The 18,763-nt window shown below is 59.4% G+C and overlaps 1 protein-coding gene across 7 annotated transcripts in view; it reads right to left on the minus strand.

The window, feature by feature from the left end:
• The window catches only part of SHANK2 (SH3 and multiple ankyrin repeat domains 2), a 503,557-nt gene that overhangs the window by 145,280 nt on the left and 339,514 nt on the right, over positions 1 to 18,763 (minus strand). For all 7 annotated transcript variants that reach the window (XM_087855105.1, XM_045775905.2, XM_087855101.1 and 4 more), the window contains 2 exons: positions 2,078 to 2,160; positions 328 to 452 (listed from right to left, as the gene is read on the minus strand). In XM_087855105.1, coding sequence (XP_087711231.1) covers positions 328 to 452; positions 2,078 to 2,160 — 208 coding nt within the window. The remainder of the gene's footprint in view (positions 1 to 327; positions 453 to 2,077; positions 2,161 to 18,763) is intronic.

Consider the following 18,763-nt stretch of genomic DNA (forward strand, 5'->3'; position numbering starts at 1 on the left):
GCAGACCCATGTGCATCCCCAACATCATGGCGACCAGGGGTCTCTTCCTCTACCTTCTACTTCAAGACCAATGGCCAACTTCCATGACCACGTCCACCTCCCAAGAGTTACAGCCAAGGCCTTAAAGAGAGTCCAAACACACGAGTCCACAGGAAATGGTTTCCACAATGGATGGACCAGGAAATAACCAATCAACATGGGTCCACGGCAGCCTCCGTGAGCCCCCCTCGATCTGGCTCAATGGCCGGGCGGCAAGACCACGGGCCCCAACCCTAAGAGAGTCGGCGCTCTCCCCACGCAGAAAAATACAAACACCTGTGTCCCTACCTCAATCAGGAAGTCCCCAGTCCTCAGTCCGGCTTGCCATGCCACCCCTCCTTCATCCACGGACTCCAGGTACTGCAGGGCTGGGAACGCCGGCGTCGGCGTGAATTCTTCAATGGGTGTATCCGCTGGGAAGACAAGGAATACCTCAGTACAAGCCTGGGTGATGTGTGCAGGTCGGCAGCCCCGGCCCCTCACGGGCTCATGAGAGAAAGGGCGTGTGCATGCCCCCCATTGGAAGTGGGCGCTCCAGGCCTGCTCTCCCTGGGAAGGGCCTGACACTTGTAGTCATGGGTCAACATCAACTCGAGCACCCAAGCCAACTGCATTCCGGTGCCACCTCTTGGCCTTTCTGTTCAAAACACTGAACAGTGTGCTCTGCTGTACGTGTCTATATGTACACGCCTGTCATTTTCTTTAAAAGCATCAGTGACTAAACATTTTCAGTGCTAAAAATGGAAAAGTACCCCCCATAACCACACAGAGCTCCAGAAACACCACACTGAACCACTTGCCAAATTTCTATCTACGTAGACTCGCGACCAAGGGAATTCAACTTGGAGCATGGGCAGATCGTAACGCTGACCCAGTGGGTGGCTGCGGATTTGGAACCCGCTTATGAATTCTGTCTGCAGGGAGCTCGGCTCCTGGCGACCACTCTGCGGCCAGCACCCGCGGGGAGCCTGGGCCCCCGCTCCTCAGCACAGCGAGCCTGGCTTTCTGGGCCCCACACAGCTGCTGAGCAAAACTCCAGGGCAAGAGACGGACTCCCCTGGGGAGTTATGAGCGGCTGGGCCTGGGTGGGTGGGAAGATGAAGATGACCCCAGTGGGGGGAGGGGACACATCACTCAGACAGTCATGGACACACACGCACACGCACACACGGGGACAGAGTCATCTTTTCTTTCTCTCTCTGGACAGATGGCTCCTGGGCAGCCTGAGCGGCAGGCAGGTGGGGCTGCCACCCAGGGCAGGAGGCCTCTCCTCGCACAGGGGCAGGACCCGGCACAGCACAGAGCCTCCGACATGAAACTTACACATGGCTTACCCACACACGCGGCGGACAGATGTCCCCTCTCACGGGGAGCTGATGCCATTTTGTTTTCTTTTGAAAGGGAAGCCCCCAAGTGAAGGGCCAGTGGGGGGTGCACTGCCATGGAAAGTATGCCCAGAGCCCCCCACCCCAGGCCACATGACGTGAACATGCCGGCTCGGTCCACGGTAGAGGGGACCATCTTGCCACATTTCCTTTGCAAAGTCACCTTAGGGGCAGGCACACACAGACGCCTGCTCCACTTGGAGCCGAAGCCCACTCCCAGGATGGGGCAGTTTCCAGATATCCGAAACTCAGCACCGGGTCGTTCTGGATATCTGAGACCAGGAGCTCCAAATCCAGCCACAGCTGGGCTGGACTGAACCACCAAATACAGATTAAACCCATGATTTTTTTTTTTTTTTAACGGGTGGGGGGAGGGAGAGGGAGAGAGAGAGACAGAGAGCGAGCTTGTGGAGAGCAATATTGTGTACAGAAAATTGAAAATATTCCTAAAGGAAGCCCCGATGTTTTCTGAGTAAGGCGGAATATGTTAAAGAACACGGTTGTCTAGCAACCAAGTGCCCCCAGGAAGAAGGCTTCTTTCTGAGCCGGGGAGCATTTTCATACGGCGTGCACACACACACACACACACACACACACACACACACACTCACACAACACGGGAATGCACCCAGGCTGGGAGCAGCTGCTCTTACCTTTCGCCCCGCGGAGCACGAATCCAAAACCCTCATTGTCCTTCTTCTGCAGAACCACCGTCTTCTCCTCGATGATGCAGTCACTGTAGAGAGAATTCCGGGGATAGCGACCATTATTGTAACCCGTCATCATCACCGTGGCTGGTCCTCCACCGGGGACGTTCATCATCATCGCCAATTAATCACCCAGCTCGCCGGATCCAGGCAGCATGGAGGAAACTCAGCAGCACAGGGAGCAGGAGGAGCGGAGGCAGCTGGGGGGGCCGGCGAACGGGATAGGCGGGCACGGCACAATGGGGCTCGGAGGGGGGGCAGGCAGAGGCAGAGCCGGAGCGGAGCCGAGCAAGCGGGAGGAAGGAGTCAGGCATGGTGGCGAGGCCGCCAAGCCATGGCCGCGCGGGCTGGCTCCGGGCACCCAAAGGCAAAAAAAGTAAGTGGCCCAGAGCCACCGGGGGCAGCGGCGCCAGGGTGGCCGGGCCGATGCATCTTCCAGGGGCGCCTGCTGAAACCAGCCAGAGGAGAAATGAGGCAGCAGGTTTTTTTTTCTTCTTCTTCTTCTTCTTTTTCTTCTTATTCTTCTTCTTCCCGAAGGGGTTTTCAGAAATCAAATTCTATTTGCTCTCCGCACAAGCCGGTGCCGAGACGCAGCGACCCCTCCCTCTCGGTCCGAATGAATGTGGTGTCCCCACAATCGCCAAGGAGCCCACAATGCCACGGCGGCAGCTGCTCGGCGTCATCCCGCACAGAGAAACCGCAGGCTGGCGGAGGGGGCGGCCGGGGCGCTGCCGGCGGGTGGGGGCTCCTAGCAGGAGGCAGGTCACTCCAGCGACACCAAAGCCACTTACGGCACGGCCTCCTTTAGGGGATGATGAGCCGTGGGGACAGGGAGAAGGGGGCTCAGGGGCTGCTCCCTTTGAGAGACAACCCAAAGCCACACCGCCTGCCTCTTGGCACAGCATTTTTTTTTTAAGGGAAAGAAACCCGAAGGCTCTAACTTTGCTTCAGCTGCCAAAGCCTCCCATCATTTACAGTAAGGGCGCTTTGCCACATGACTGTCCACCCTCGGAGGGACCTGGGGGGCGCAGGACAGAAGTGGACTTCCTGGAGGGCCACATGGCTGGGGCTACACGGGGCCCTCCCCGCCTTCCAGGGGCAGCATCCCCCCAGGACTCTTTGCTGCCCCGGAAGTAAGTCGGCAGCTGGGAGGCCAGGCCACTGCGCAGGGAAGGAGGAGGGGTGGGAGGCAACGTGGACAGGCTTTCTCCAGGGTCCTAAGGGGCTGGCCATGGGAGGGCTGCGAGCCAGAGGTCCTGAGGAATTCAGCAGGCCCCTGTCTCAGAGGGGGAGGCAGGGCGATGCAATTAGCGACACGCTGACAGGCTCGAAGTCACAGACAACTGAAGGTCAGCTGTGTCCAGCACTGGATTCGCAGGCTGCAGGGAGCGCGGGGGCCCCAGCATGCAGCCAACTGGGAGCATCGCAGCCCATCCAGACCGTGCCCCACGAGGACAAGGGACGGGGTGCTTGGACAGAGTGATGGGCTGCCGAGAGCTTCCCAGTGCACAGATGAGGGAGGGGAGCTTCAGAGAGGTTGGGGACACAGCTGGAGAAGGCACACATGTCCTGACCCAGTCCTGAGTTCCTGCCCTCACAGTGGGCCAGCACGCACCGGAACTTGCCAGGGTGACCCTGCCTTCCAAGAAAGGGCTGCCAGAGCGCAGACAGTGACTTTCACAGCCGACAGCCCATACAATTCGGGACGACCGGTCCAGGGTGGTCTAATACTCAAGGAGGGGTCCTGTCCCTGTGCTCTTGCTCTGCCCGCTACCCTGGGCACAGGGAGCCCCAGCTCTGGGAGCTGGGCTGTGACCATGAGCCCCCTGGCTCGGCCCACTGAAGCCCATCAGAAAGGGGCTCAAGCAGGGCCAGGAGTCCAGGGCCCTGGGAGCCCCTGGGCAGGGTCACATGGCTGGCTTGGCCTTTAGTAGATGATGGGCTCCCTAAACCTCACCCTTGCATTACAAGGCAGCAAGAAGCCATGGGCCTCCCAGGGTAACTGTGAGGTCAGGTGGGGCAATTCCCAGGACGGTGTGGTGGGGCCGGGGGAGCCCCAGGGAGCCATCAACTGCCATCAGAAATGGCAGCAGGCTGGCAGTTAGCTAGGACCTAGGGAACCGCCGGAATCAAGGCAGGAGGAACCTTCCCGTCTCCAGAGCCTCCCCCAACCAGGACACAGACCTGCACGGCCTTCCCACCCGCCTCGCTTCCCGCTGAACTCCTCCAGGCGGAGGGCCCTGGCCCTGTGGCTCCCTCGGGCACCAGGCAGGTGCCAGCCCTGCGACCCGTTTCTCCAGGGAAAGGCTCTCGAAGGCCCCAGCCGCCGCGCCCCACTTTCACCCTGCACTGCTCCGCATGAGTAGCGGCTGGCAAACAGCCCCCCGAAGCCCGGAAAGACGATGCCGGCCCTGCAGGTCCTGAGCCCTATCTCCCCCGGGGACACAAGCAGCCCGACACCCACTACCTGTCTTGCACTCCAGGCGGCGGCCCTACTATGGGCCTAGTCTGCCAGCGGGGCCAAATGCTTTGTGTGGCTCACAGACGACTGTCCGTTTCCTTCCAGCAGTCCCCCCACGATGGGGAGCTTGTTGGGGCCAGAGCGACAGCAGCCGTCGGCTACCCCACTGACCGCACGGGGGTGGTCTGCTGGGTGGGTGAGGGGTAACTCGGCTCAGATCCCAGCTGTGCTCTGACCCAAGGTCACTCTGACCTTCACGGCCTCAGAGTCCTGCTCTGCAAAATGGGATGAGGAGCAAAACACGCCCTGTGGGCCGAGCAGGAGTTAATAAAGTCGCCCACCGCAGCCCAGGCACGCAGCCCGTGTTCGTAACGGCGACCCTACATAGAGACGGTTTGCATGTGCCAACCCCTCCTCCTTCTCCTCCCAGGCTGACGACGGAGCCCCTCTCTGAGTCCCCTGAGTCCTCCCAGCGATTCCTCGCTCACTGAAGAATGTCCTGACTCCCACTCGGGCCGCCACCCTCTTGCCCCCGAGCCGTGTGGCTGCGTCCTGTTTGCTAGGCAAGCACCGAGCTCCTTAGTGTCTGATACGAAGGATTCCTGTCACTTCTGTTCTGCTTTACTTCAGGATCTAAGCAGCCCCAGACCCCGCCCCTCACGACCCTGTCTTAAGAATTTTTACTCACAGACAGACCTGGGTTTGAATCCCAGCTCAGGCGTTTTCCAGCTCAGCTGCTCAGGGCCTCAGCGTCCCCGCCTGCCAAGTGCCGGCACGGATACTTGCCTGGCAGACGCTCTGAGGAGCAACCGGGACAAGGCCTCGTAACGGGGAAATGGCCCTCTTGTGCCCAATCCCCGGGGAGACGTGGGTCCTGCACGGCATCACCCCAGACGCCCACAGGGCCCAGCAAAGGGCCGTGTGCCCATCACATCTGTGGGCCGCAGCAGAATGGGGTGAACACAAGGTAGGGGTCGAGCTTGGGTGTGTCAGCGGAGGTGGCAAAGGAACACCACCGGTCCATGAAGGGTCTCGCGTGAACACACCTCCATCCACGACAATCCCTGGATCCTGGGTTGCACCCAGAGGGCAGGAGCGGCTCAGCGTCATGGAGCGCCCACTGCACGTGGCAGGCTGGGCCCCGGCAGCCCGAGACACAAGCGGGAGGGAAGTCCCAGGCCTTCAGAAGTGTGTGGTCTTTGTAGCAAACCCTGAAATGCAGCGGGAGCTCTGAATGCAACCACCGTTCCCTCGACACAGGAGCTCACGTCTAGTTTCATCCGGACGACACAAACGTTCCCTCTACCCCCACAAACCAGCCTGGGCATTCCCACCCCCGGGCCTCCAGGAGGAACCTGCCTGAGATGAGAAACTCTCAGAGGGCTCCTTAATCTGGCTTATGAATCTAAAAGCTGTCTCGGGATGACATCCACAGCCACACGCGGAGGCTGCCGCAGGCGGACGCCACTCCTGAAAGCTGCCTCGGGAGCCGGGTCGAAGCCCCAGGAACCAGAGGCCATGCGGCCTCAGCCCGGCCACCCCGGCCGCGCACCAGCAGCCCCGCTTGCAGAAGCACCCCAAAAGCACTGGGAGCTGCCTTCATGGGGGCCCCACGCTGCTGACCGTGGTGTGCACCCAGAGGCCAACGCCACCTGGTCCTTGGGGACACGGCCTGGTGGAACTGGCAGCCCAGCCCCAGTGATCACCCCGCACCCCTGTTTTGCATCTGCCCCTGCCCTGACCCCAGTCACCGCCCACCTTCCTGCAGGCTCCCCCCGGCTCATTTTCACTCCCTGAAACGCTCTACCGTTGGCTTTGCCTTTTACCCCAGTGCTCACACATGGGCCCTTCACGCCTCACCGCCTGTGTTCCGTGTTCTCCTTGCCTGCCATGGCCTCCCCAACACTGGTCAACTCATAGGTTCCCTGCCCTAGGTAGAAGCCATCCCAAACCCTCCCGACAAAGGTCGATATCACACATTCTCTCCCCGCAGTTGCCTTCGAGCCGGGCCCAAGCCTCTGAGCGGACCCTTCTTACTCACTAACCCATCAACTGTGGGCTCCTTGGGAGCAAACATCTATGCCTTATTCCTCTCTGAATCTCCCTAAGTGGCACAATGTCTGTTCTTGGTGAGACTTTACCTGGGTTTGTTGGCTACACAAAAAACCGAAATCTAGAAGTGCTGTCTTCAAACACACCTTCTGAATAGGGTGAGAAAGCACTTTAGTGAACACAAAATGCACCCTTCTTTGCCAGTTTCCTGTAGCAGGAGCTGCAAAAGGTAAAGGGAGCAGGCATCCAGCCCCACAAAGTACAGTTGTGCAGGCTGCGCACAGTGCAACTCTACGAGATACTATTTACATGATGGCCGTCATAGAACCCTATATTTACTATGGTTATTTTGGCACAGATGGAAGTAAAGTGCCTTGAACACACTCCTGGCGTCTGCCTCACAGGACCACAGGTGTCCAGGCATCAAGTGGCTTTTAACCATGGCCCGAGATCCACTTTCTCGCAGCGGGCCCCACAACAGGCCTACAGGGAAGGCAGCTCTTCCGCTGGTCTGGGAAGTAGCAGGTGCCAGGGGTAACCGTCGGCATTTAGGACTTGTCAGTCCCGAACGAGCTCTCGCAGTGCCTGCTCCTGGAGGAGGCATAAATGTTGAGCCACAGGAAGCCAGGCCTGGGGTGGCCGAGATGTGTGAGCATGCAGGGCCCTGGGCTGGGTGTCTGTTCTGCCTTGCATGGGAAGGATCGTGGTGGGCGTTTTAACCTCGAGCTGTTGGGGTAGACCAGATGGCTTCACCCGGAGCTCTCCAGATCTGGGCTAGGATGGGACCATCAAGTCAGACAGCTGCATTTCTTCTCTGCTCCACTGGGACTGGGTTTTGGTGTAGGGCTGAAGGTCAGAAGCAGCCGGGACCAGGGGCTAAGCTACGTTCATTACTGCAAGAATCCAGCCATAACTCACTGAGTACCTACTAAGTGCTAGGGGATGGACTGGATAATTGGCAGTTTGCAGAGACCAAACCGGGCCCAGTCTAGCCCTTATGGAGACATCAGGTGTGGTGTGTTGAATGGTGACCCCGCAGAAGATGTGCTCAAGTCCTAACTCCCCAAACAGGGTCTTTGCAAGTGTGTCTAGTTAAGGGTCTCAAGAGGAGACCCCCTGGATTTAGTGAGGGCCCTAAAACCAATGACTGGTCCTTATAAGGGAAGAGAGAGGGAGATCTGGGGTACAGAGGTACCTGGGTCAGAAAGCCAGGTGAAGACAGAGACAGAGATTGGAGGGATGCGGGCGCAGAACAACGAACACCAAGATTTCTGGCAAACGCCAGAAGCTGGAAGAGCTGGGGAAGGGCCCTCCCCCAGAGCCCTCAGAGGGACACAGTCCTGCTAACACAGTGAGCTCAGACTTCCGGCCTCCAGAATTGGGGAGAATGCATTTCTGTATCCCCGGCCCATGGTCATTTGTTACAGAAGCCTTGGGAAACTCTGACACCAGGCAAGCAGGAAGACAAGTATTAACTCCAACAGTCACACGAGTGTGCAGGACACAGGGCTGTGAGAACCAGGCTGGGGACTTCCTGTAGGAGGAGCGCTGACGCAGGAGCAGGCCTGAATGGGTCAGGAGGCTGGAGAGATAAGAGGGAGAGGAGAACATTCCAGAAGGAGGTAGAACCACAAGATAAAGGTTCTGAGGCACACCAGAGAGGCCGGAGGGGCCGATCACACAGGGCCGTGGGTGTCAGCTGCCTGCCCACCCAGGGCCGGGTTCAGGGGATGCAGCTGACTGGCGAGAGGCTGGGGTGCAGGCCCAGAGCAGCCCCTGCTCACCCCCAGCATCACCCAAGAAGGCTTCAACGAGAGAACACCGCAGTTACACCTCCGTCCACTAGCCCTTTGTGGCCAGGCCTGATCCGGCTGGAATGACCCAGGGGTGACTTGCACACGTGGCAGGAACGTCCAACAACCACGTCCCACGGAAACGATTCACACCCAATGTCTCCTGCTGCTGCTGACCCCACCCCAAGCCAGCAGCGCGAGTCGGATGTCAGATGAGGCACCACGGCGGGAGGGCACTGTGCCTGGAGTCAGCAGGAGTGGGTGCTCACAGACGGGGGGACGAGCCGTGGGCTGGGCGGGGTGACCCCCTCCAGGGCTGCGGAAGCAGGGGGAGGGGTGCAGAGCTGCCGGCTGGGAGGCTGCAGGGATGTTTCAGCAATCAGGCCCTACAACCGGCCCCCGGCGGCCGCAACGCTTTGTGGGGTCCCACAGACATGCTTGTGCCCTGGAAAACAATCCACCGGCCGTGAAATCCAAAGAGCAAACAGCCGCATGCAAATCGGTCCATGCTTAATTGAGTGTCCCTGAAATCTAACGTGGGGTCAACCTCATTACTCACTTAGCTCTGTATCCACAGACACATCACTGCACGCAAGAACCACGGGCAAGTTGGATCTTCTCAGTTTGAACGGATTTTTGGGGATGCGGCCGAGGGCGAAGAACTTGCAGGAGTCTCGGGGGAATTACCGCAGGGAGCTACTCACAGGCACGTGGGTTCAAAGGCAAAAGTCCCCAGATCACTGCAGAGCTTTTCCCTGGCGAGGTGTCCAGTGCACGTGGGCCGTGCATACGGGGGTGGGTCTGGGCTAGGGCCGCTGGAGCAGCGGTGGGGGCGACGGAGACTGGGGGCCCCAGGGGGACTCCCATGAGGGAGGCTGGAGTGTTTATCGTATGGAGCAGTTGTGTGTGGGGGTCCCCGCCCTCTCCAGGGCAGCGAAACGGAAGCCTGAGAGAAGCCCCGCCTCGGTCACTCCCCTGGTGAACGCATTTCGGTGGCAGCCTGATGCAGGCAGGAACTGGGACACTATTAGAAAGAGGGACCTCCAGGGACTGGGAATGACACTGGCTGTCCTAGAAATTTCCGGGCTCTGCCAATCAGGAAGGATGGGGCTACACAGAGAGCCCGTCAGCTCCTCTGAGGGGGGTGCCGATGGCCTCAACAGGTGTCCCAGCTGGGCAAAGATGCCAGGCGTGGGCAGGCGGCCCAGATCACGGCGGTGGTGCTGGCTGTAGGGCAGCACAGAGGGCCGCTCCACGGGCGGGCAGGGGCAGAGCCGGGCCTCATCCTTGGGAAGGCCTGGCAGCCGTGAGCAAGCCGGTGGGGTTCGGGGGGTTCCCTGAGTCATCTGTCACTTGCCGCCGAGCTGGTGTCTCTCAGCCCTTGTCTACACACGCTGCCACTCCCTGCATCCTGCTTCCTGCTTCCTGGGTGGGTAGTACTTGGTGTTCCCCCTCCCCCACACCCCCAACACAAGCAGGAGGCTGCCACAATCCCCGGGCGAGATGAAGCCCTGCGCTCAGTGCCATCTTGGTGTTCTGGGACACGAGCTGTGCATGGCGGTGCTTACGTCACGTGCAGGAAGTTAGCAGTGTGGGCAATTCATTCACAAATGACGCTGCTCCTGGCTCCTGAGAGCCCGTCTTGCTCCACGGGCGGGGAGGCAGCGTCACTTCACGGGGCACTGGCGAGGACAAGGGCTCTGTCCCCACGGAGCCCACACGCCCACTCAGCAGAGACACGCTCGTCCGGGAGGATCGGTGTCTGCACGTCGGCAATTATGAAAACACCCCGCCTGGCGTTCCTCCTCGTCGCTAACATGATAAGCAATACAAGTTTTTCCTAATAGAAGCAATAATGTGCAAAGAACTGGATTCAAATTAAATTGTCTCATTACTTTGTAATAAATCACCCAAAAGCATTTCCTAAGTACTACCAGGCGTGTTACCTGCCAACGGCGGCTGGTGGAGAAGACAAAGACACGGCCGAAATGCGTTCAAAATAATGACGGGAGGCGATCACGGCTCCCCGCGGACAGCAAAGGAAACGGGGTCTAAAAGGGAAGACGGCCGCCTTGGAACAGGAAAGGCTCGGGTGGGGACCCCAGCTGGAAGTGGGAGCTTGGACAGGACCCACACCTACACTGGGCTTGGGTTTTCCTGTCTGTAAGATGGAAAACCAGAATATTCCAGGAGGTCCTTAATTGATGCTTATTGACTCAGAATGCAGCCTGAACCCAGGACTGTCGTGTACGAGCTGTGATGCTCATGGGGTGACCCAGCGTTCTGGGCTGCCCAGGACACGGGGAGCTTTCGGTTTTTAAAACCAGGCTGGACCTGGGCAAGCCAGGAAGATCTGGCTGCCCTTCCACGTCACTGCCTGCAGGACTTTACAGCACCCACAGCACCACAAAACCTTCTCCCACGGCCCACCTCTGCCACCCTCCTGGCCCAGTGGGCTGGTGGGATCATTCGTGTTGGATAGTCCGTGAAGCTGGAGGGGGACAGTCTGCCCAGCGCCACAAAGCTCAGCCAATAGCAAGTCCAACTTGTAAACCTTTGCCTTTAGTCCTGAACTGAATATTCTTTAAAAAAAACAAAAATGGGAACAGGACAACTGCCTGACATTTTGCTAGGAGTGAGGAAAGGGGCCGTTTGTGACTTTTCTTCCTGCGGTAATTACAGCGAGAGGCCAGGCCTGCCCCATCTGTTGGTCTTGAAACTCACCCAGAAAGACCACGCTGAGGGGGCTATGGGCAGGCCATTCCCAAGTCCCTCAGGGACGGTGGCCACTGGAAGCCGTGTCCTTTCGTAGAAGCCAGACCAAACATAGGCATCACCCTCCTGGCTTTGGAAAGGGGGCTGAACTTGGGCTGGGTGAGGGGACTAGGGACCCACCTGGCCAACCAGATAGCACTGACGTCTAAGGCGAGAAGGCATGAGACACCCAGGCCAGGCCCCGGCTGGAGGGTAGGGTCTGGCCATTGCTACTGTCCACCCCTAGACCACCAACCTCTTCCCACAGAATATCCTGTTTTCTGTTCCCAGTGCTAATGCTTCTAGAAAAGGTTGCCTTCACCAAAGGGATGGTTCTAAAAGTTGCTCAGAGTGCGAAGTAGACACATCTTCACGTGCAGCGCCTGCATGAGCCCTTCGAAGGGGGCTCTGCAAACATTCTAGATTCAGGGGTTGTCAAACTCTTTCTGTAAAGGGCCAGAGAGTACGTATTTCAAGCTTTGTAGGCTCTAGGGCTCCTGTTGCAGCTACTTATTCTGCTGCTTGTGGCTCAAAGACGGCCATGACACCATGGAAATGAACCGGTGGGGCTGTGTTTCAATAAAACTTTATCGATAAAAAGAGGCAGTGGGCCAGATTTGGTCCTTGGGCCATAGGTTCTTAAGTCATGGTCTAAATATTCTAAAGACCTAATGAATTGACACCAACGATACATGTATGTGAGTGCCTCAAAATAACTCCCTGTGACCACGTATCATAAAAGCCAGCAAGTCCTAACCCCCTACACAAGCAATACTGACATCACTCTACACAGCTACCCAGTTTGACACGACATCTGAGCCTAGAAAAGACCCAAGGAAAACACGTTTTAGAAATGAGGTCATCCATCAGGTGCCCTGGAAAGATTCAGAACGATCGTAGGGAGAATCCTTCCTGAAACACAAAGAAACACGCCCCTCCTGATGAGCCAAAGCTGAGGAGGCCCAGCTTCTAAGAACTGGGGCTTGCACGTGTGTGTGAATGTTCCTCCGTGGAAACAGCGTGTTCAGGTAGGTACGCGCCGTGCTTTCCCATCCCCGTTTCAGCTAATGGGCCACCTGCCCCATGAGGTCTTCTGGGGCTGGAGCAGAGGTGTGCTGTTCCTGGGCTCACACTGTACTTCGACCTGGAACGCACTCCGTATGCTGGCTATACGCCAAACTCCTATGCATCCCTCAAAGCCCGCCAGCTCCTGGGGCTTCCCCCAGTCGGTTCCCACTATGGAGGCAGGAAGAGTCAGAGACGTACTCTCTCAGCCTCCCTTGCCGTTATGGATGGTCACAGGACACGGTTTAGGCCCGCAAAACTCAAGGGCAAGTCTCCAGGACCTCTGGGAAAGATTTTACTTGTGGGAGAGATTTAGAGGGGGGGCTTCCTAGTGCCTTTTCTTCCCCTAAATCCTTGCTCGGGATTTGCTCTGAGGGCATGACCCTCGGAGCCGTGGCCACCGTCTTGCAGCCATGAGGGAGAGGCCAAGAGGCTTGTAGAGATGCCGCTGGGCCTCGGAGCAGACCCTGGACGTGCCCTTCTTCAGGCTTGCCACGGACGCCTCAGCCACTGTGCGTGGGTTCCTGTTCTTTGCAGCCAGAAGCTTCCTAATAGACATCCGGAGGCCGGAGCAGGGAGGGTGGGGAGGTCATCTGTCAGTGAGAAGATCCGAGCAAATGACCAGAATCCGGATGCCAAGACTTTCCGATAAATCGAGCAGCCTTCAGGCTCTGTTCTGGGCGGGAAAGACTCCTCCAGACCCCTTCTTCTCCAAGGACTGCTCATTAGCCGTGAGGACTCAGGACGCCCTGGTGACACAGACCCGAGGCCCCGCACCACCTTCTATTTCCCTGGGGAAGATTTAATTACAGCCCCTCATCTCAGATGGACTCAGCTCGGAAAGCGGAGGCTACAGATGGGTGGTTTTCTTGATCTTAGCCGAGGCGGGTGTGCTGTCGACCACACAAGGACTCAGGAAGCACCCTGGCTGCTCCTCGGTCCTGAGGCTAAGCCCGTGTGTTGTGTGGTGGGGACAGACAGACACAGCGACCGCGGGAAGTTTCTAAAGCTCCAGGCGAAGTAAAGGATGTTAGACAGACGGGAGCTTCGCCACGGTGCGGACCGGCCCCTTTGACCGACAGAAGGGAAAGCTGGGCCGAGGCCCACACCTGACCAAGCCGATGGCGGAGCGAGGACTCTGTACCTTCTGACCCGTCCCGTGGCCTCCGCGGCCCACGTGGTCAACTGATGGGGTTTCGGTTCTGGAAAAGCGACCGAAACGGAAAAGCGTTTGTGCTACAGCTTGTCTAGGAGAGTGGCGAGTGCCTTCCTCTTGAAATGAGCAAGTGCCACGAAGCCTTCCCTGCCTCCAGGTCCCAGGACGCTTGGTGCCGCCCACTCACCGCCACACAGGGGCCTCCTCCAGGCTGCAGTCCAGCCCGCATGCCCTCTGACCTCCAGGGCCGGCCCAGGCAGGGCTCAGAGGTCAGGCTCCTCCTGAGCCGGACACACGCTCCCACGCGCTGTTCCCCGTAAGCCGCTGCGGCTTGTGCCCACTCCTGCCGGCAAGCTGCTCCGCAGAAGACGCCGTCTTGCAGAGCCGGCGCTTGTCCCCAGCTGTGTGCCCCTCTTCCGTGCAGGACGTCCCCCTCCACCTGCTCCCTGCCATGCCTCCGCCGGAGCCATCAGGACCATTTCCCGCGGCATCTGGATAGAGCCGTCGGAGCAGCACGTCGGCGAATCCTCCAGAGACGTAAGTCAGCCCGGCCGCCAGGCTGCAGATGGTCTGCGTTTCCAGGGGGCTTCCCGGTGTCTCCCCTTAACTTCCCAGTTCCTCGGGATTTCCTTACCGCCCCCCCTCAGCATGCGTGCCTCATTACTCTTTATTCAAGCTGGAGTCCCAGCACATGGCTGGACTTTCCCGGCCATCCGTCTTGTCCTCCTTCGTGCTGGGGCTGCCGACCTGCTCCTGGTGGCTCGGGCGATGGTTCGGTGGTTTCCAGCCTGCCCCAAACAGGTCCTTTCTCAACCACAATCTGGTTCCAGGTGCTTGTCTCCGAGGCCAGGCTACAGCTGTATGTGTCTTCCTGACATCAATGGCCGGCCTAGCTTCTGTTCCCCATTGACTCCCCTTGTCGCCAAATGCCCCAACACTGACTCTCAACAGTCAGAGGGTCTCAGGATGTCTGAGTTTATCAAAACAGATCCCAGCTGAACGACACTCACTAGAAGGTCCCCCCCTCAACTACTGAGAAGAACACCACCGTTCAGCAGCAGGTGTCGAGACGCATCGATCAGTGCGAGTGTAGATAATACAACGGTGTCGTCTTCACAACATGCCCGGCACCGTGGGAAGCCCCCACAGCCGCTGTGCCTCTCACGTAACAAACTTAGGAGGGAGGCACGGTCTTCTTCCCCACTTTATAGATGAGGAAGCTGTGGCTCAGAGAGGTTCGGGGACTGGCTGAAGGTCACGCAGCTGGCATGGGGCACAGCTGGGCATCCAACTGGGGTGCTTGGCTGCACTGTCCTGCATTTGCCCGCAAGGAGCCAGGTCCTGCCTCAGCACAGGGGAGGCTGGTCCTTTGCCCACGGAGGGAGGACGCGGGGCTCCTCCCTGGGCCCTCAGCGCCCTCTTCTGAAATGTGCACAGTGTGGGGCAGCTCCTCCACACCCAGCAGGACGTGGAGCCTGAGGCCCACCTCCTGTCTCTCCCTGTGCCCGGGGAGAAGTGGGACCACAGCCTTACTCCTGGGGAGGAGAGGGAGTCAGTTAGGATGGGATGTTGCCTCCCTGAAATGCCTCCCTGCCTGTTCCAGCCACCTGCCCCAGGCCCTTGGTCTGTTCCGTTCACCCCACAGCACCGATGAGCAGCTGAAATGATGTCCTCATTTCCCCACACGTTCCTGGAGCCCCCTGCACTAGAATGGGGACCTCGGGAGGGCAGGGTGCTATCTGTCCTGCTGGCCACGCATCCCCAGGGCCTGGAATTCTTCTGTTGGTGACCGTGGGGCAACTCCTGTCAGAGCCTCAGCCTGGCCCCAGAGCTTCCCTCTGCTATGGATATAGGGCCCACCGCTGCCTGCCACCCCACCCTGGCTCCTCGTGCAAGTCAGAACAGGTGCCCTTCCCTCAGGCCCTGACTCCCGTCTGCCAACATGCACGAGATCCGTTTCCAAATCCACAGGGCCCCGGGTGTGAGTTTTGTCTGTGGGGGCTACACCCCCGCCCCAGGAATCTTGCTCTTCAGGTCTTAGCTCAAGGCCAGCAGGCGAAGGGGCTGGGAGCGGTAGGTAGGTCTCGGTCCTGGTGCTCGTCTGGACGCTTGGGTGAGCGAGGGAAGATACACGTGTGGGGGTGCAGTGGCTGGAGAGCGTTCCCCCCAAACACATGTCCACCCCAAATGTGGAATGACTTCTTTGAAAATAGGATCTTTCTGATGTAATTAAGGTAAGGACTGAGGACAGATCATCCTGGATTGGGGGAGGGGGACCCTAAACCCAATGACAGGTATCCTTATAAGAAAACAGGAGAGACACAGGAGGAGAAAGTATGACTTGAAGTTGGAGGCAGACGCTGGAGGGACAGGGCCACAGCCCAGGGACACCGGGGCCCCGGAAGCTGCAAGACGCAGGAAGGATCCTCCCCCAGGGCCTCCAGAGGGAGTGTGGCCCACCAGCACCTTGATTTAAGACTTCTGGGAGTGGGAGAGGACACTGGGGGAGGACAAGTCGTGCTGTGCACGTTGCCCGGTGTGGGGTCACTTGCAGGGCAGCTGGACACTCATCAGGGAGTAAATGGCGGGACTGTGGCTCTGCACCTGCACGGGCTGCCCAGAGGGTCCACGGGCACCGGAGCCCAACGCCGGGCCCCCGAGCTCTGTCTGCAGGAACCTCTGTGCCGGTGCTGGGGCCCTGTCCACAGAGAACCACGGACCGTGGCCAGGAGGATTCCCCCAGGTCTTCAGAGGTTTCTGGGATGGCTAGCACTGTGGCCTGTTGCAGCCAGCTCCCCAGCAGGGCAGGGGTGAGGAGGGGCACCTTCCTGAGTCAGGAGCAGGCAGGACATCATCCTGACCTCACTCTGGTCCACAGTGACCTTGCTCCTTGTGCCAGCTGGGGTTCAGCCTCAGTGGGCCCAGCACCGACCTGTGTGTCCTGGACGCAGGGTGGGCTCTGGACTGGGGCCTCCGTGGCAGCAAACCCTTGCCCTCCTCCCGGGCGGCCCCGGCATGGCCTCACAGCCTTGGGCACCACGGGTTCTCCCAGCCAGCACACGAACACCGGCCCCCCAACCCCTATCCCACCAGCGTCTGGCAATGACTTGGGGTCCCACGGAAGCCAATGTGTGGGGCTGAGGGACAGTGGGCACAATCTGGGAGAGGGGCCGGAGTACCCAGGCAAGGAGAAAGGAGAGCAGAACTTCCGCAGCCTCACCTTCTCCATCTGTGAAGTGGGCTGTCAGTCCGATTGGGGGGTGATAGACGCAAGGCTGACACTGATGAAAACCACCCATCCCAGCGTCCGTTCTCACGGCCCCAGGTCACAGTGTGGAGAGCTCACAAACACCCTGTATTAGCGTTTGCAGCACAGCAACTGAACGTGAGCCCGGTGGCTTCCAGAACGCATGCACTCCTGCTGCACGGCGGCCCGGGCGAGGTTGGGGGCGGGGCACCTGTTTCTTGCCCTTCCAGGTTTCTGGAGGCAGCCTGCAGTCCTTGGCTCGTGCCCCCCCCCCCCCCCATCGCTCCGACCCCTGGTCCTTCACCACGTCTCCCTTCCCTCTGCTTCCAACCCTCCTTCATCCTAATGAGGACCCTTGCGAACACACTGGGCCCGCCCCACATGCCAGGATCATTTTCCAATCTAAAGGTCAGCTGATTCCCCGCAAGGTTCCTTGTGCAACCCTAAATCTCCTTGGGCAAGCATCGTGTTCACATCCCAGGATTAGGATGTGGGCGTGTCCAGGGGGCCCCTACTCGGCGACCACACCGCCCCAGCCCCTGCACCCCGCCCCCCGTGAGACAGCAAGACCGACCAGGCTTGTAATGCAGGCTGGGGTGTTTTCACCAAACCTCGCTGATGACGGGGTGTCTCATCAGATCCTAGGCACTGCCCGGGTGGCGACGCCGAGGGCGGAGGAGCCCGTTGGCATGGGTACGGCGGAACGAGCAGACAGGTAGTGTGGCGGAAGCCATTGTGCATTCTCCGGGGCGCAGGGGAACCAAGTCTGGCCAGTAACGAGACCGTACGCAGTGCCCACCGGCAGGCCGAGGGCTCTGCCCGCACGTGCTCCCGGTGACAAGGGAACTCGGCCGTGGTGTGGGCTGCTCGGAGCATGTCGGTTTTTCTCTCCCAGAGCCGGCGTCAGCTCCACCTCAGCCCTGCGTGCCCCTCATGCTGGGGGCCCTCCTCTCGGCCGACTCTGACCCGGGAAAGCACCAAAGGAACAGCTCTGGCACGGAGGCGTTTCTCTGTGTTTTAGGTTCGCGGTGGAGGAGGAGTCAGGAAACTGTGTGAGGCCCAGCCCCAACCCAACAGGCGACGCTGACACACCCAGCCACGGCTGGCAGGGGCCTCGTCTTGCAAGGTCAGAGGCCATCAGATTCTCGGGGCAGAAAAGAATTAGATAAAGGTGAAACTCGGAGCCCTGGGGAGTGCTCTCCACGAGGGCTGAGAGGAGCTCGTCCTGCACGTTCATCCCGCCACCGCGCTGGGGCTGGACCTGCCCGCAGCGCCATCTGGGCCACGCAGGGCTACAATGTGTCAGGCTCCCACCGTGGTGCCACCACACCTGCCTGGGGAGATCAGGCCTTTACTGGAGAGCAGTGAAAGGGGTTTCCCGATCGTTCTCTTCCCACCTGCACAGTCCTCTTTGGTTTAAGAAGTGGTCCCTAACACAGTGACCGGGGGGCGGGGGGGAGCAGGAAGAGGCGGATGCGTGCCCCTCAGAGAAAACCCTCCCTTCCTTGGTCTGCACCTCCAGGCTCTTGGTTTTTGCACAGAACCCCCCTCTCGATGTCTTGCACATGCAGGGCTCTGCTGGCAGAGGGTGTGGGTGCTGATGGCCAAGTGTCACCCAGATTTATAGAAACAGGTTCTGGGCATGCTGAGGCTGAAATGTGCAGGGAGCACACCTGGGGCGTGGCAGGCATTGTCCCACATCAGGGGCGGTTGCTTTTCCGTGTGACAGCCAGGAAACAGCTCAATGACCTTGGGACAGCGTGCACCAAACCTCTCAAGGGTGAACGGGTGAGAGCACCGGGCCCAGCAGCTGTGGCAGCAGGACCCCATCTGATGGAAGGACACTCTCAGGAGCGCCGCGAGGTGCCTCCTGGGAGAACGCCAGCCGGAGAAGAGGAAGGGGGAGGTCATCCCCGTACACTGGCAGGGGCTAGACACCACGCGGCAAGTACGGAAGCAGGACTGAGTGTGGGGTGCCCGCTGTGGCCTCACATTCGCAGGAAAGGTCGCCAGGGCAGTGCAAGAAGGCTGGCAGGCACGGCCAGCCCCCAGAGTGCCCGCTTTGGGGCAGTGGGACGGGGAGGGGGGAGAAACGTATTTCACA

The sequence above is a fragment of the Ursus americanus genome, chromosome 24 (assembly GCF_024610735.1).
Source record: "Ursus americanus isolate L20-20 chromosome 24, mUrsAme1.1.p, whole genome shotgun sequence".
Lineage (NCBI taxonomy): Eukaryota > Metazoa > Chordata > Mammalia > Carnivora > Ursidae > Ursus > Ursus americanus.